Source organism: Arachis stenosperma, chromosome 4, assembly GCF_014773155.1.
Source record: "Arachis stenosperma cultivar V10309 chromosome 4, arast.V10309.gnm1.PFL2, whole genome shotgun sequence".
In the NCBI taxonomy this organism is placed as follows: domain Eukaryota; kingdom Viridiplantae; phylum Streptophyta; class Magnoliopsida; order Fabales; family Fabaceae; genus Arachis; species Arachis stenosperma.
The window spans coordinates 6,826,404-6,844,901 of record NC_080380.1 but is presented as its reverse complement, the minus strand read 5'-3'; the positions used below and the strand labels follow the sequence as shown (position 1 = coordinate 6,844,901).

The window sequence follows — 18,498 nt, the reverse complement described above, 5'->3', positions numbered from 1 at the left end:
TATAAATTAATAAAACTAATTATAATTAATTATGTTATTCTATTCTTGACTGATTATTAATTGGTTTCATATATTTTTTCTTATTATTAATTCATATATATGATTATAATGATTATTGGATAGATATTTAATTTAGTCAATTAAAAATGTAAGTTATTTTAATTTTTTTTTTGTCATTTAGTAGGATAAAAATTAATCCGCGACGAATTTAACCCACTTAATTTTATAAAAGAAAAAGGTGCACATTTTGTTTGAGGTGAATATTGGGCAGGTGGCATTAGTGGCGGAACTGTGGAAGAAAAGATATTGACCAAAAAGCCCAGAGGTATATTCGGGGCGTTGTGTTAGGTCAAGAGGTTCAGCTGTCCTTTTTGTTTTTCAAACCTACTTCTCCGCTTTTTTACTCCACAGTCTCGCTACTCTCTCTGTACTCCAAACTCTACACCAGATTCACGCTTCTCTCTAGTCTCTTCCAATGGCGCCATCTTACATACCTAACGGCAACCTCTCCGCCGGTGGTTCAGTCACCGGCCGCTTTGCCAATGTCTACAGTGAGGTTCAGAGCAGCCGCGTTCACCACTCTCTCCCACTCCCCTCCGTTCTCAAGACCTCCTTCTCCCTCATCGATGGTCCCCGGAGCTCCGCCGCCGGCAATCCAGGTAAGTCATTTCTATCCATTTCCACATTCTCTGCTCTTTGATCTCTTTCTGTATCTCCCTGATCTGTACAATGTGTGTGCATTTGCAGATGAGATCGCTAAGCTGTTTCCTCATTTGTTCGGACAACCGTCTGCGACGTTGGTCCCTAGCGAGACACCGCTTCCGGATCAGAAGTTGAAGATCGGCGTGGTCTTGTCCGGAGGTCAGGCTCCCGGAGGCCACAACGTCATCTCTGGAATCTTTGGTATGAATCATTCTTTTTCTTATTCAGCTCAATCGCTTCTTTGTTATCTTTTTCGACTGTAAATTTTGTTTTTGTTGTTATTTTGTCCTGGCGTTAGATTACCTGCAAGAGCGCGCAAAAGGAAGCACATTGTATGGTTTCAGGGGTGGTCCTGCTGGCATCATGAAATGCAAATACGTTGAACTCAACTCGGACTATATTTATCCTTATAGAAATCAGGTACATTTTCATACTTATAGTTTTTATTTTACTCTTTTGGAGCTGAAATTGAACAATGTCTTTGTTAAGCTGTATTTTGAAAATGCTTTATCTATAGTGTTCGCTTTGTTTATATTCCCCTGTATATCATGATTTATGAATTCTGAGGCTTAGCGTAGTGAATTTTTATTAAATAGATATTTAATATTTTGGTTTGCAGTACTCGTGGTTCTGTTTCTTATATCAGTGATGCCAAAATTTTGAGATCTGACAGTTGCAATATCTGTTGGCAGGGTGGCTTTGACATGATTTGCAGTGGGAGGGACAAGATTGAAACTCCAGAGCAGGTGTGGTGCATAATTGCTATGTGATTAGTTCATTTGAGTTCTTATTTTGTCTTAAGTATGGACAACAATAGAATATAAGAATAATTTGATTTATTTATGTGTGTAGTTCAAACAAGCTGAAGAAACAACAAAGAAGCTAGACTTGGATGGGCTTGTTGTTATTGGTGGAGATGACTCAAACACAAATGCATGCCTACTTGCTGAGAACTTCAGGTTTCTTAGTCACTTTATTGTTGAAATGATCCAACTTCTTGGAAGCTGTGTTAATTAAATGCTGTTTTTATGTTGTGTCATGATTAACATTAAAGATCATATTACCATTCCATCTATATATAATTATTGTAATTGTCTCTATATGAATATAAGAGAAACAATTTCCCTTCATGAGTATGTGAAGTGATACTGTTTATTTAACTATTTTTTGTTTGATGTGGATTTATGCAGAAGCAAAAATCTGAAGACTCGCGTGATTGGATGTCCTAAAACTATTGATGGTGATTTAAAGTGCAAAGAAGTTCCTACCAGTTTTGGTTTTGATACTGCATGCAAGGTAAATGAAGCTAAATAACAAGTCTTCAATCTGCCTTTGTAATTTTGAATTGGTCTAGTTCTACATGTTTTTAACATTTCAAATAAGTAATTTTATCTTTTGATCACCAATGATTTTCTAAGCATGTAGTAATATTTAGGAACCATTTCTTTATTTTTATGTGTTGGAATGGGAGTGTTGAAGTGTTTGAGGATGCTTTTCAGAGCAACAGCTGTGTTTCAATTTCTCTAGCAATATTGTGAACATATTTGATAAAATATTCTGTTTGCAACCATCACATTATCCCTGGAACTCTACACAACTTGTCATGTTCCACAACTTTGTGCAAATTGCCAAAGGATGTTGGATAGCATGTTCCCGTTTGGATGCATGCTGAATGATCCCGAGAACTGACCCTGTTCACATGTATATGTTGATTTAATGCAGATATACTCTGAAATGATTGGAAATGTTATGGTAGATGCCCGATCAACAGGAAAATATTACCATTGTGAGTATTCAAATTGAACAACCTCTTAGAAGAACCTTAGAAACTGATTTGTCACCATTCTGTACTGGTTCCTATGTTCTCACTTCTTACAGCTTTGTTTGCTTCACCATTAAACAATTTTGCACTTCAGAACTGTTGACATCATTTGATATTGATGTATCTTTGGAATTTGGAAGATTTGAGGTTATATTTCCAAGCATCAATAAAAACATATGATCATCTGTCTGCAGTTGTGCGGCTTATGGGGCGTGCAGCTTCACACATTACACTGGAATGTGCTTTACAAACCCACCCAAACATTACTATTATTGGAGAAGAGGTTTGTAATAAATTTGATCATCTTGTACATTCTAGCATGTGATGAAGTTAATTTGATATTCTCACACATTGATTTTGTGAAGTTGTGATTAACATTTGCTACTCAGACTGTACCTTTTTTTTTTATCAAATATACTTGATTTGACCTGTAAATACATATTTCAGGTTGCTGCCAAGAAGTTGACACTGAAAAATGTCACAGACTATATTGTAGATGTTATTTGTAAAAGAGCTGCAGTTAATTACAATTATGGGGTCATTCTTATCCCTGAAGGTTTAATTGATTTCATTCCTGAGGTACATAGCAATCAGCACAAGAAATTTTTTGCCAGTGTTTCTCTCTGTGTGAACTTGTGATTTTTCCATTAGTGTGTAAATCAGTTTGTATGCTCATACTTGCTGATGATACTGGTTGTACATGCTGTTTTGCGATTTTCAGGTCCAGCAACTTATTGCAGAACTAAATGAAATTCTGGCCCATGATATTGTGGATGAGGGTGGATTATGGAAGAAGAAACTCACTGATCAGTCACTGAAGCTTTTTGAATTCTTACCTCAAGCAATTCAAGAGCAATTGATGCTTGAAAGGGATCCACATGGAAATGTTCAGGTGCCTAATGGTGTTATAATGCTATCTTTTATTTGTTTGTTTGACCCATGATGCATCAAGTCAATGTCAATGGTTCTATCTTCCAAGTTTAGGTTGCCAAGATAGAAACAGAGAAAATGCTTATTCAAATGGCTGAAACTGAGTTGGAGAAGAGAAAGCAAGAGGGAAAATATAGAGGCGAATTTAGAGGGCAATCTCACTTTTTCGGGTATTCTATCAAATTTCGGCATCATTATTTTGAATTATATATAAATTCTAATTCGAATATATGCTAACATGAAATGCCAAAAAGAGTGTAAAACAAAGATTTTACGAAAATGTTTTGTTTTTAAGCTGTATATTTGCTAGTTTGCCTTATTTTTTGAGAGTTTATAGTTACCTATACTTATTGGAAATATGCAGTTACGAAGGGAGATGTGGATTGCCAACTAATTTTGATGCTACTTATTGCTATGCTCTTGGTTATGGTGCTGGAGCCCTCCTTCACAGTGGGAAGACTGGATTAATATCATCAGTTTGTGGCCTCTTATTATGTCTTGACAATTGAGTGTGCTTTCGAAGTTGTTTGTTTTGTAACATTGAAGCAGTCAACTGAATTTCTTGAATTCACTCTGTTAACCAGGTTAGGAATCTCTGTGCACCAGTTGAAGACTGGATTGTTGGTGGAACTGCACTCACCTCACTGATGGACGTAGAGAGAAGACATGGTAGATATCTGCTACACTACAATGGATTCGTATCCATACCATTACTTTTTCTTTTCCAATTACTATTTGAATGCTTTCTTTCGTATGGTTTATATGAATATGTAATGTAATTTCTTTGCAGGTAAGTTCAAGCCCGTGATCAAGAAGGCAATGGTAGAGCTTCAAGGTATAACTGACATAAACCGTTAACAATTTTGCCTTTATTACCGTTCTGGCATCAGCTCTAATTTATATATTTGCGGTACTAATGATTATTATATATCATTTTCTTTCAGGGGCACCCTTCAAAAAGTTTGCCTCCTTGAGGGATGAGTGGGCCCTAAAAAATTGCTACGTCAGTCCAGGTACGTATCATTGTATAATGGACCCAACCAGCCCAATTAGTAAGATCCACTTAGTATAGCAGGAATTAATATATAGATTCAAGTTTTAATGATGATGTTCACTGTAGGTCCAATTCAATTCTCTGGTCCGGGATCTGATGCAGTTAGTCACACCCTTCGTTTGGAGCTTGAATCACAAGCTTGAGCTACTTTTCCGTAAGGACATTGTTTTGAGATTGGCGATTCATTTGGGATTTTAGGGCCTTGAAGTATATTTATTTGATCTGTGACTTGCTAGGTTTTTGTAATAACGTTTGGACTATAGCAGTTGAATGTTAAATTCTTATGCTGCCATTCAGCATCGGCAAGTTATGTTCATGATTATAATTGAATAAATGTTTGACTTCCGAGTTGGTTGATATTGATTGGTTAATCATTGAATTCCATGTTAACCCTTCTACTAAGAATGTTTCCCTTTAGCCTTTTATTTAGATCAAACTGAAATAACGCCAGTGGATAACTAAAGATAACTGAAGAAAGGAAAGTTTTAATACAAAATAAGTCAATTGAAAAGGTAAGTTTTTCTTTTAACACAAAATATTGCTGTTAATTAGAGAGATAGAAGGAAGGAAGGAAGGAAAAAGAATAAGAGGGTTTTGAAATTGTCATTTTAAGAGAAGGGAAAAAACAAGAGAATACTCACATAATGATTTGAGTGTGTTAAAATAATAGTTTAGATAATGACATGTATTATGGTAAACAATTTAGGACTAGTTTGGATAACAACTTAATTAAGTTTTTTTGAAAAAAGAATTTAAAATATAAGAATTTATATTAGAAGTAGTTTATAAATAGGTTATTTTGTGTTTGGAAACTTATCATAGAAGTATTTGTTTTAAAGTTGTATAATAAATAAGAATGATAAAATAGTTTTTGAGAATAAGAGAAGTCAAATTTTTTTACTTTTTCAAAAGCTCTTAAACAACTCGAAAAATTAAAAGTATATTTAAAAAACTATACCAAATACTATTAATATGACTTTTCATAAGTCAAAAGTCCTAAAAAAATAGCTTTTGAAACTTTTCAAACGAAGCCTTAGTAAAATATGTCAAACTATCTATCTACCGATATTTAACTATCACTTTTGTAAAAAGACATCTTCATGTGAATAGTAATAAAAGAAAGAACCAAGATATATGGGAATAATAAGTAATGGTGAACTAGGGAAGAAAATAAAAGGAAGGGGAGGGGGACAAGCAAAGTTTTAATTGACAACAAATCATAAGTTTTTTCTTACTTGGTGTAGGTGATCATATGAATCAAAATTATAACCCTATAATCTTATATTGCACATCATATCCATAAGGATTTAAATGATTCTAGTTTCACTTATGGTTTTTCCATCTTAGGTTTCTCATCTCTACTAATTATTGAGCTACAGGTAAGTTACCCTCTGTTTGATCTACCCTACTTATTAAATTTATTATAGCAGGCCTTCTTCAATAATGATATATGCCAGTAATAACTGCCTTAATCTCTAATATCACTCAGATATGAAGTTTCAATAGATGAAGCTAAGTAGCTAACCATTTTGATGAGATAAGAACGTGAAGTATCATTATAGGACTCAATGAATTTTCAATGTCATGAATAAATAACACATATATCTATCTATGTAGGGAGATAGATGTTGACCATCAATGATTATAGGGATTGGAGATGGGGTCAAGGGAGGAGGAGAAGGGCTTTTCCACCACTGCCAATGTATGTGACAAATCAACTATAAACTTTTATGACATTAGGTCATAGTAAACTCACATCAACACACATACATGGCTGAAAAATAAATGAATTTCTGTCAATTTTCTTATAAGACATTCACGGGGGACTGAAAAAAGAATGCTAATTGATTCAGTAGCAACATTGTACGTCTGCATGTGTATATCAATCATATAAATTTGAAGAGGCTAAATGGCTAATGACACACGTAAATGTTCAGTGGACCTTAGTGTATTGAAACCTCTACATGATATGAATTTATGTCTCACCAATGTGGGGGTTGGAGTTGGGTTGGGGTTGGGCTTCTGTCAATAATCTCATCAAGCTTATATATGTTGTGTGTGATGTTACATGTCACATAAATAATGACTCATTCATACGAATTCGGATCGAATAAAATAAGCGCAACTATACAAATCGTGCAATTCTTATCTTTCGGCCTTTGAGGGGTGCTTTTTATATCCATAAGCTCCTTCTCTCACATGCTCTTCTTAATTGCTCTTTTTTCAATTCTTCTACTTACCACGTTATGGAATAGCGCCTGAGCCTGACAACTGTAGAATCCTATAAATATCTATGGGTGTGTTTGTTTTAGCTTGGAGGACGATTATGATTTCTTTTGAAGGATTAATACCCATGTCAATTCCTGAAATTTAGTTTGAATTCAAAAAAAAAAAAATAAATTACCATTTGTATCTATGAAAGATATAAATATTGACAAATGTATCCATATAATAATAAAACGACAATTACATTCACAGAAGATAGCTTCCGTGTGCCAAGAATACCCAACGGACTAATTGTGTAACTAATGTCGGGGTACTCTTGTCACACAAAAATCATCTTTGGTGGTTATAATAGTCGTTTTATTCTTGTATGGATACATTTGTCAGCATTTGTATCTTTTCTGAATATAAATAGTAATTTATTCAAAAAAATTGCATCAAGTTAGTATTCAATGTTTTTTTGGTGAATTAAGTTTAATTTTTTCTGAAAACTTACCTTAACTGTACTCTGTTCATCCAATGGCTATAAAAAAATTGTTAAAATTAGAATCTTATCTTATGTATGCAGTATTTTATTGGCACTCGACCGTTAAAAGACATTGATTTTTTCTTGTGAGTTATTATTACCACCAAAACAATCCTGAATTGCGCTTTCATAAACTCAATCAAATATATAGGAGGAAAAAGGTTAACGATGGAATGGGGAGAGAAGATGTCATGATATAACTAATCAAAATCAAGAGCATTATGATGGAGGGAGTGAAATTGAAGTGCTGGGAGTCAACAGCAATGTCCATTAATCCATTTATGCAGGACTATTTTAGGCTTGATAATTTGATCATATTGCCTAATAATGCTTATTTTGCTATTAAGCTAAATTAGTCATATTTTTTATATTATAATTAAATTAATACACATTTAACAATATTAGAAAATATATAAAGGATAAAGCTAGAGTCATCACAAGTTATTTTATTTATTAGTAGGTTCGGATTTCTTCGTATTTCATGAGTTTTGGTTATTGTATTGTGTTTACCTATTGGACAATTTTTCTCCACACTTTGTATGGTTAATTAACTACCATTTATATTTTAATGAACCTTCATGGAAAAACCCTTACTTGTTAATAATAAATTATTATTCAACAACTATGAAACGGAAAGTTTAGGCACTGTATTAGCTTACCTTAATTTAATTTGATCACTTTATAACTTTACATCTCACACAAAAGTGGCTAGCAAGATCCTGGTAATCATAAGGGGATACATTCTTGATGCTTTCTCCCTTGTTCCTATGAGTACCTAATTGAGAGGATGGAGAGGGGACAAAAGAAAGTGATTAGAACCTCAAATCCACATGATTGCATATAAAATTCATCTAGATTAATAAAGTATTGTTGCCCCAAAAAAATTAATTAAAAATTCAAGCACTAATCAAGCATCTACTATTATGGCGTTGCTGATAGAGTAACAACTAACAAGTCGCCTAACAACTGAACATTCAAAATGTTTATTTTTAGAATTAGATTTTTTTAAAAAAAAATACTATTTGTACATTAAAATCAGTTATCAATATATTTGTGTATAAATATATGTATATTTTAATTTATTTTTAATATGTATTTATATTTCAATATATATTTTATACTAGTAACTAATTTTTGTGTATTCATAATATAATCTTTTTTTTTTGCAACCGCTAAACATTGTCTGTCTGGGTTAATTTTTTTTGTTATGGAGGTAGAAGATACCTTAACATTGTAATTTTTGTTGTTTTTTAAAACTGTGGAAAGTACACAAATCGGAGGGTCCGATTCCTACACTTCAAATTTTTTAATTTTTTTACCACAAGTCAAACGGTCCGATTTCTGTATCTCTTACAAATCAGACGGTCCGATTTCTGTACCTCTACAAATTGGACGGTCCGATTTGTGTACTTCTAGAAATCGGACGGTCCGATTTCTGTACCTCTAATAAATCGGACAGTTCGATTTCTGTTTCTCTAGTTAAACGATTCCACATTTGAATATAACACCCCAGCAATCCACATTTTTAAAAAACACCACTACCACTCCAATATTAAAAATAAAAAGTTCGTCTGTCTATACCAATTAAAATTTAATTGATAATTCGTGCAGAGAAGGGAAAAGAAGTTGAGAGAATATGTGTGATTCTCACATATTTATCGGACAACTTTAAATTCTTGAAACAGCACAGCAATTTAAAGATTTTTTTTTCCTTTGTAGTTTTATTATCCATTAAATAATATCTTGTATAAAAAAAAAAAAGAAATCTTAACAATCTGTTTACTTTGTATCGAGAACTAAAATCCAATACCTTTTGTCTTTGAAGTAGGTGGAATATAATGAACATGGTGTATTAAAATTTTGTGTAATGTTTCAACCAAAACGAAAAGGGTGCACTGGGATTTATTAACATAGTTAGCCTCATTGCTTGATCTTGTCTGAGGATTCTTATAAAAAATTTCAACTTGTTAAAGACATGTTTTTCAAGAATCTCCACAAAGCTCATAGCCTCATACTAAAACAAAACTGTACAAGCAAAACACATTAACACATCTGCTTGGAATTTAATCAGACTCCAAACCAAGATAACTACTATGCGATCTATACCCGAGAGAAGGAGACAAGTCACATCTAAACAATTAAGAATTCCATATATATACACATCTTCTTAGAGTTTTTCCACATCTCAAAAGGTACAGTTATTATTTATGGTACATTCACATGCTACATAATTTGAAAATAAAAAATGTTATAAGTAGTTCTATATAATTTATAATTATTATATATTTTGGTTTCTCACCTAATTTGGCAAGTTAAGGATTCATAGGGAGCTCCATCTAATGGTTTGTCGCTGACCAATGAATTGCTATATATACAAGGTAAGATTCGAAATCCTGCACTGTGAAGAATATTCAAGAAGATTGAATATAATGAAGAACCAAGTAATAAAGATTCTTGAGAGAAGTAGTAACTCAGGAACAGAGAGAAAAAGAAAGTGCTATAATCTGAGCATATAGTTTGTGTATGCTATTAAACGTGTTACATAGAGTGAATAATGTGCTGCTATTTTATAGCTAAAGTTTGGGGATAGAAAGCTAAAATAAAGGAAGCTATTAGATAGGAACTAAATTTGAATGAGTCAAATCTTGTTTCTTAGCTGTTGAGTTATTATTATGCTTTACATCCCCCCTCAAACTGAGAGAGGGCTTTGAAGCCACTCTCAGTTTGTCCCGAAACTTGAAAAACAGAGTGATTGAGAGAGCTTTAGTGAAGATATCAGCTACTTGGTCTATGGCTAGAAGATTGGAGACAAATAGCTTCCCAGCAGTCACTTGGTCTCTTACAAAGTGGAGATCTAGCTCAAAGTGCTTGGATTTGCTATGCAAGATAGGATTAGCTGCAAGCAAGCAAGCACTTTGATTATCACAATAAATGGTAGGAGGAACTGGTATTGGTATGAATAACTCTTTGAGCAGATTTTGAAGCCACGCAAGTTCAGATTGTGCTGCAGCTAATGCTCGAAATTCTGCCTCTGTACTGGATCGACTGACTGCGTGCTGTTTGTTGCTTTTCCATGCTATCAGATTATTGTCTAAATAAACACAATAGCCAGTGATTGATTTTCGATCATCACAATCTGCTCCTCAATCTGCATCAGCAAAGGAAAGAAGTCTGAAGTTAGTACAACTGGTAAACACTAAGCCTTGATCAACTGTACCTTTTATGTAGCGAAGGATTCGTTTGAAAGCTTTCCAATGATTGATAGTTGGGTTATGCATATACTGGCAGACTTTACTCATTGAATATGTGAGATCTGGTCTTGTAAGAGTCAAGTATTGTAATGCTCCAGCTACAGACCTGTACAACTTGGGATCATCAAATGGGTCAGAATCATGTAAACTTAGTTTTGAAGAGGATACCATTGGAGTTGGTACTGCATTAGCCATTAACATGTTAGTGCGAGTCAGAAGATCAATAATATACTTTCTTTGTGTTAAAATGAGCTGTTGGTTATTAATAAATGTAGCTTCTAAGCCAAGAAAATAACTAAATTGACCAAGATCCTTGAGAGAGAAAATAGAGTTTAGTTTGTCAATGAGAAACTGTAACTCTTAAGAATTATTCCCTGTTAATAAAATGTCATCAACATAAGCACATAGTAGCGTAATAGAGTTTGATGTATGTCTTACAAATAATGAGGGATCTGTTTTAGTATTGTGAAAACCAAACTGTTGCAAGGTAGCAGTTAAGGTTAGAAACCAAGATCTTGGTGCTTGTTTATGGCCTTCTTAAGACTACAAACTAGGCGAGGGTTAGATGCCGAGAAACCTTGAGGTTGTTCCATCAAGACTGTTTCATGTAATTCTCCATTGAGAAACGCATTGTCAAAATCAAATTGGCGCATTTGCCAACCCTTGGACAGTGCTAAAGAAATCACAACTCGAATAGTTTGTGGCTTAATCACAGGAGAAAAGGTTTGATCAAAATCTACCCCTTCTCTTTGAAGAAAGCCTTTTGCCACTAACCTGGCTTTATATCGAATTGGGTGGCCTTGTGGATTCTTCTTGACAGCAAACACCCATTTACTACCGATGATAGTAGCATTTGAGGGTGGCAATACTAATTCCCAAGTTTTGCATCTGTTTAAAGCTGTATATTCAGATTCCATTGCTGTTCTCCAATGTTGATGTTGAAGAGCTTGTTGTACAGTTTTAGGTGGATGATGAAGAAAAGAAGGATCCTCTTTAGAATCTAACAAGTGAGTGAGATTAGCAGATGGGTTAGAGTGTGTGGATTTTGATCTTGTGGTCATTGGATGAGAATTAAATTTTGGTGGTGGAGGAGGAGGAGGTGGGGGGTGGGGGGGAAAAGGGAGTTGAATTTCAATATTAGAGATCTGTCCAGAAGGTAAAGGGTGAGATTGTTGTGAGGCTGATGATGTATTTGTAGCTGGTGTAGTGGGAGGAATAAGAGGAGTAGGTGCTGGGATAGAAGATGTAAGAGGTGAGGATGAGATAAGTGATTCTGATCGAAAGCTCGGAACAGCAACAAATTGGTTATTGGAGTAAGTATCTCTAAAAGATTCAGAAGTAGAATTAGCAATAGTTTTAGTAAAATGAGTTGAGTATGGAAACTTGCCTTCATCAAAAACAACATTACGAGATAAATAGAGCTTACCATCAGGGGAAAGACATTTGTAGCCTTTATGTTGAGGATCATATCCCAAAAACAAACATAGATGTGATCTATAATCAAACTTATGTTTGTTGTAAGGTCGTAAAAGAGGATAACAAGTACACCCAAATACCCTCAAAAAATTATAATTTGGTTGTTGATGATACATCTTCTCAAAAGGAGATTGATTTTGTAAAATGGGAGTAGGCAATCTGTTAATCAAGTAAGCTGCAGCAAGAAATGCATCATCCCAGAATTGTAATGGCAAGGCAGCAGTGGCCAAGAGAGCAAGACCTACCTCAGTTAGGTGTCTATGCTTTCTTTCCACAGTGCCTTGTTGTTGATGAGTATAGGGACAAGACATTCTATGAATGATACCGTGTTGAGCAAAAAAAGTCTTAAAGTCATTAGATAAAAATTCAAGACCATGATCAGTTTGTAGTGCTTTTAGTTTGAAACCAGTTTGGTTTTCAAAGAGGGTTTTAAATTGTTTAAATGCAACAAAAGCTTCTGATTTATTAACAAGAAGCGAAATAGATGTGTATCTTGTATGCGCATCTACAAAACTGATATAATACCTATATCCATACCGAGAAATAGTAGGCGAAGGCCCCCAAATATCAACATATACTAATTCTAGAGGCTGTGAATATACAGAATTAGAATCAGAAAATGGCAATTGATGTAGTTTAGCCATAGTACAAAATTCACATACAGACAAAGGAGTAGACAATTTGGAATGAGTAATCTGATTTGTATGAAGAACTTGTAAAACAGTTTTCATTGAAGGATGGCCTAATCGCTTATGCCATGTATCAATAGAAGTCACTGGATTATGTCCTACATTCAAAGCTGTCTTTGGATTTATACAAGAATTAGATGTAGGCAGATGTCTAGGTACATAGAGACTAGGAAAAACATAAATTCCATTCTTAGTTACCCCTTGCAGAAGCTGTCTCCTGGTAGCCTGATCACGAACCACACAATGATAAGGCCAGAACTCAAAAAATACACAATTATCTGCTGCAAACTTTGAGACACTAAGTAAATTCTGAGTTATTTGAGGAACAATCAACAAATTATTCAATTTAAAAGAAAGATCAGTTTGAGTATCACAAAGATATGAGGAACCTGAGTTAGTAATTTGGATACCTTGACCATTACCTATATAGAGTTGATCTGAGCCTGTTTGACCCTCAGCAGCTTGAAGGAGATTATTGTTGTCTGCAGATACATGATGGCTAGCACCACTATCAGGATACCAAGAGGATTCATGGATAGAAGGTGGTGCAGAAAAGAAGGCTCTTGGCTGATGAAAGGAAGGAGGTGGTGCAGGTGGTTGAGTTGATTGTGTGAAATTGGATGCATTTGGTGATGAAAATTGCTGGTCAAACCTGTAATAACAGCTCCATGCAGCATGTCCAGATCGATTGCAGATTTGGCAGAACAATCTTGATGAGGAATTAGTGGACCTTCCTCCTCTCATGAACCTGCCTCCCCTTCCTCTTCCTCTGAAATTGTTGTTTCTTTGAAAATTTTGATTATTTGCATTTGAAGATTGTGACAGATTAGCTAAAGGAATCGATTGAGAAGGTTTCTTGAACCGATTTAGCATATTTTCATACGCTACCAAATATGATTCTGTTTCAACCACAGTGAATTTTCCCATTTTTGCCAGGACAGTACCAATAAATCCTTGATACTCCTCAGTGACTCCATCAAGAATTGTTTGAACATGTTCATCTTGAGAGACTGAAGAATCTAAAGCAATTAAAGAATCTACAATTTGACGAATTCTGGAGAGATAATCCGCAACTGTAGTTGTAAGCCTTACTGATCTCAATTGAGATCGAAGAGTTTGAATTCTTGCTATTGATGATGCAGTAAAATATTCAATGATGGTATCCCACATTTGATAGAAGTACTTACAGTGCACAACTTTGTTCTTGAAGCTTGTTGATATCGAAGCTAGAAGCCATGTAATCAGTGACTTATCTTGGAGCTTCCACTCCTTATAAGTTTCAGATTCAGTTTGTGATGGCTTTGTAGCATCTCCAGAATCTACCATTTGAGTAGGTATGTTCTTCTTCTTGAAATGACCTTCAAGATTCTGACTTTCAACCGTAACAGTCGCAGCTTGTTTCCATGTAACAAAATTATTGTCATCAAGTTTATCAGCAATTACTGGTAGAAGGTATTTAGTTGTAGAAGCATTAGACAGGATCATAGCCATGGTTGTAACCTAAGGGCTCTGGATACCATGTGAAGAATATTCAAGAAGATTGAATATAATGAAGAACCAAGTAATAAAGATTCTTGAGAGAAGTAGTAACTCAGGAACAGAGAGAAAAAGAAAGTGCTATAATCTGAGCATATAGTTTGTGTATGCTATTAAACGTGTTACATAGAGTGAATAATGTGCTGCTATTTTATAGCTAAAGTTTGGGGATAGAAAGCTAAAATAAAGGAAGCTATTAGATAGGAACTAAATTTGAATGAGTCAAATCTTGTTTCTTAGCTGTTGAGTTATTATTATGCTTTACATGCACGATGTTTACTTAAGCAGGCTAACAAACTAACCATTAGACTAACCCAACTTGATTTAAAATAATTATTATATATTTATACATATTAATTTATATATTGTTTTAATTAAATAATCAATTATTAAAATAATTAAATATATAATAATAAAATATACAATATACTAATAACTAAATTTATTTATAATAGTATAATAAAAGTTTTTATACAATGCTTAATACATACTTTTATATACAGTGGCTGATTTGTAACTTCTTTTTTAATATTAGTAGTATTATTGATTTAAAATTTTTGTTTTTGGTTTTTAAATGCTATTCCTTTGTACGTCAAATAATTTGCCACTTTGAACCGAACAAATATCTTAAGATAAAGAGAGTAATTGGATGTGACATTAGTATAAATAAAGTTTTCTATGTATATTGCTACCGTAATATTATATCCCTTTTTTTGAAAAACTGATAGTTAATTAAAAAAAGTACGTTTTAAATTATCTTATTGTATATCTAAATCATGGGGTCCACTCTCATTGTCAACTAGCCTGGATCCCACTCTCCCCTTTTTCTCAACGGGCTTTACCTTAGGCCCATTTATTTACCTTTGGGCTCTTCATGCCAAGTCAAACTGATAACTCTTAGATTTTGACTAGCATATATGCTTGATTTGGAGATGTTTGAAAACTAATAAAATTTATTATTTTTAGTTAATAATTAAGCAATAATGTTTAAAAATATAAGTTAAAAATATATTATTAAATTGTTAAACTAAAAAAATTAAATTAATCATTAAAATATTAAAAAAAATAATAAATTTTATTAGTCTTTGAATTCTTTTATAATTATCAATTATTATTTTGTAGTGTATTATAATTGATTTGTTGGTGAATGCATTGTATTTTATATTTGATAAATATGAAAACTCAAATTTTATTGATTTAATATTCTTTTTTTTATTGTAAAATTATTTTTTAATTTTATTTTTGAAAAATTTAAAATTTAGAATTTATACTTTAGTTGATTCATAATTTGCTAATATTGAATAAAAAAAAGTTAATTCACTAATTGATCTTTTTTATACTTATATCTTTTGGTAATGAAAATTGGCTTTATAATAATTCTTCTAAAATAAAAAAGAAGAAAGAAGGCGATGAAGATTGAAAATGGAAATAAAGCTTGGGAGCATAGCATATAGCATCGTGTGTAATAAATTAATATCTCATGCAAAAGTCAACACGCTCACTAATTAGGTAGTCACATTTTTTTTTTTGTAATAAAAATTTCTCATCTTGTGCATGATATAGATGGATGGCATTGTTGGGCTGACATGTTTGCATATAAATGAGACTTGCAATTCAATGTGTGATGTGTGGTTCAACCCTCACTATTGTCTATTTTCTTGCAAAATATACCCTCACTCTACTCATTATTACACCTCTAAATTATAGCATGGTAAACTAACAAGAGTCATATTTCTAATAGATTAAAATAAAATTATTTGCACGGAAAATGCTATTTACATTTTTGCACCTTACAATTAGGGGTGGTAAACAGAAAAATTCGTTCCGTTTCACCAGAAATCATTTTTTGGCGAATTGGCCCATCCTGTTTAACTGCGAGATAACAGATTGGCGAGGTAAGCCTGCGAAAGCTCCTTTTATTTATTATTATTAATTATTAAATAATATATATAATTTCACAACGATATTAATAAATTTATAATTTTTAAAGGCATAAAAAAATTATATTTTTTATATTCATAAACATCAAAATCTTTGTAATTATAAATATCTAATAAATATAATTATAAATCAAATTTTCATCTAAAACATAATTATAAATATTGTCTTTAAAGCAAAATAAATATAATTCAAAACATAATTATAAATATTATTTTCAAAGCAACATAACCATAATACAAAACACTCAATTTTTATCTTTATACTCTTGTAAGTTAGGTTGGGAGAAGTTGAGTTTTGACAAAAAAAATTGTAAAAATATTCCCTTACAAAAAAAAAAGTCCGATGGAAAAAGCCCACTCCACTCTGTCAAATAGAGATAGATAGACATGTTTAAAGTTTGATTGACTAATTAAAGAGCCCACACATTCCTCATATACTTACCAATTTTTCTTCTTGGTTGCAGCTGGTAGGACTCGAACCTGAGACCTTTGAGATGAGGAAGGGGCGGAATGCCGTGTGAGCTACGGCTCATTGACAACATGACTTGTTTAGAAGTTGATTAATTTGCGTCCTTTCAAATAATTATGCATGTTTGAGTCCAACATACATAAGTTAGTTCATTTTTGTTCCTTTTTGTTTTGAATATAGAATTTAATTTTAATATATTAAAATAATTTTATAAATATATTTAATTATATAATATCATATCAATAAAAATAATTACTTTTTATTTTGACTATAAAAATAATTATTAAAAAGTAATATAATTAAATAATTATGTAAAATATTTTATTATATTAATACATTAAAATTAAACTTTTAGATATATAAGCATAAATACTAAACACTAAATTTACGTATTTTAGTATGAAAATATAGAATTGTAGGATGAAACTTATATAAATGTCTAGATAAAATTATCCAGATCTTTATTTTTCTTAAGAATTTTTTTATTTAAAAAGTAAAAAAATTAAATATGGACTAACTAGTTTAATTTGTTAATTCAAACTAATCACATAATCATTATCCAAATCCATAAATAACAAATCAACTCATTATTTTTCTAATTTTGATTCACAATTCATAATAAGTATGCTCAACTTACTCGTCTATTAAATAAATGTCTTTAAAAATAAAATAAGTGTCATAAAAGTATTTAGAATAATGAATTTTAGAAAAAATAAATTCTATATTTTGTATATTTGCTATAAATATAATATTGTCAATATTTTTTTATGAATTTAATTTTGATATACTAATAGTATAAAATAATTTATACATGTATCTAATTATATAATACTAAAATAACAAAAATAATGATCTTTTTTATTGATTGCGTAAATAAAAATATAAATAATAGATATAATTATATGATTATATAAAATATTTTATACTGTCAACAGAGAGAGAGAGAGAGAGAGAGAGATGGGTTAACTAATATGTGTACATGTATGCTAAAGTTTTAATAGATAGATAAATAGATAGATAGATGGGTTAACTAATATATGTACATGTATGCTAAAGTTTTAATTAAAAAAATGTTATAAAAAATATATAAATTTAATTTTAATGTACTGATACTATAAAATATTTTACATAGTGTGTAATCATAACTATTTTTTTGAATAATTATTTACGTAGTTAATGTAAAAATAATTATCTTTACTAATATAATAATGTTATATAATTAAATGTATGTGTAAAACCGTTTTATACTGATAATACGTTAAAATTAAATTAAAAAATATATATATAAAGTTAAAGAGAAAATTTTAAAATTTTTATATATGAAGTAACTTTAATATTATAATATAGCTCCTTAAACCCCGGATATGCCCATATTCAATAAACCCGGATCTATATGCATATTCATAAGGTTCTTTACACGGAATGTATGTTATTATGTTACACATGCCTAGTTTGAGGTAGCCTAAAGCCTTTGACGCTTCTTTTGTGAGGGTCGGCGCTATAATTAATAGCATATGAAAACATATATATAATGAACATAATAATACGCAGAAGAATTTATGATCCATAACATATTTGTTTGCTTTTGGTAGCAATCATATATGTGTTCGTAGTAAAGGTTGCTTATGGTATTTAGGATTATAACAATTATTTAAATTGTTCCTCAAAATTTTAAAATACTATTTAATCCCTAAATTTACAATTTCTAATTTATTTTGATTGTTTAATTTTCTAGACAAACGAACACTACTAATAATATAATCCATAACAGTCATCACCAATAATAACATCTTTCTATAAAATAATAATTTGATTTGAAGTTATATATTTTGTGATTTATTTTGTGGTTTTGCACAAACAAGCATTCTAAACAATATGTA

General features: G+C 31.8%; 1 protein-coding gene across 1 annotated transcript; it reads left to right on the top strand.

Annotated features, from left to right (window-relative positions):
• Window positions 1-402: 402 nt before the first annotated feature.
• On the top strand, window positions 403-4,865 carry LOC130974257 (pyrophosphate--fructose 6-phosphate 1-phosphotransferase subunit beta-like). Its single transcript, XM_057899059.1, has 16 exons — window positions 403-659; window positions 748-903; window positions 1,001-1,122; window positions 1,395-1,448; window positions 1,555-1,661; window positions 1,893-1,998; window positions 2,425-2,488; window positions 2,719-2,807; window positions 2,972-3,103; window positions 3,246-3,416; window positions 3,509-3,624; window positions 3,819-3,930; window positions 4,039-4,123; window positions 4,245-4,289; window positions 4,399-4,467; window positions 4,575-4,865. Exons 1-16 carry the CDS (start codon window positions 476-478, stop codon window positions 4,649-4,651), a joined length of 1,689 nt encoding a protein of 562 aa, XP_057755042.1. The 5' UTR covers window positions 403-475; the 3' UTR covers window positions 4,652-4,865.
• Window positions 4,866-18,498: the final 13,633 nt, after the last annotated feature.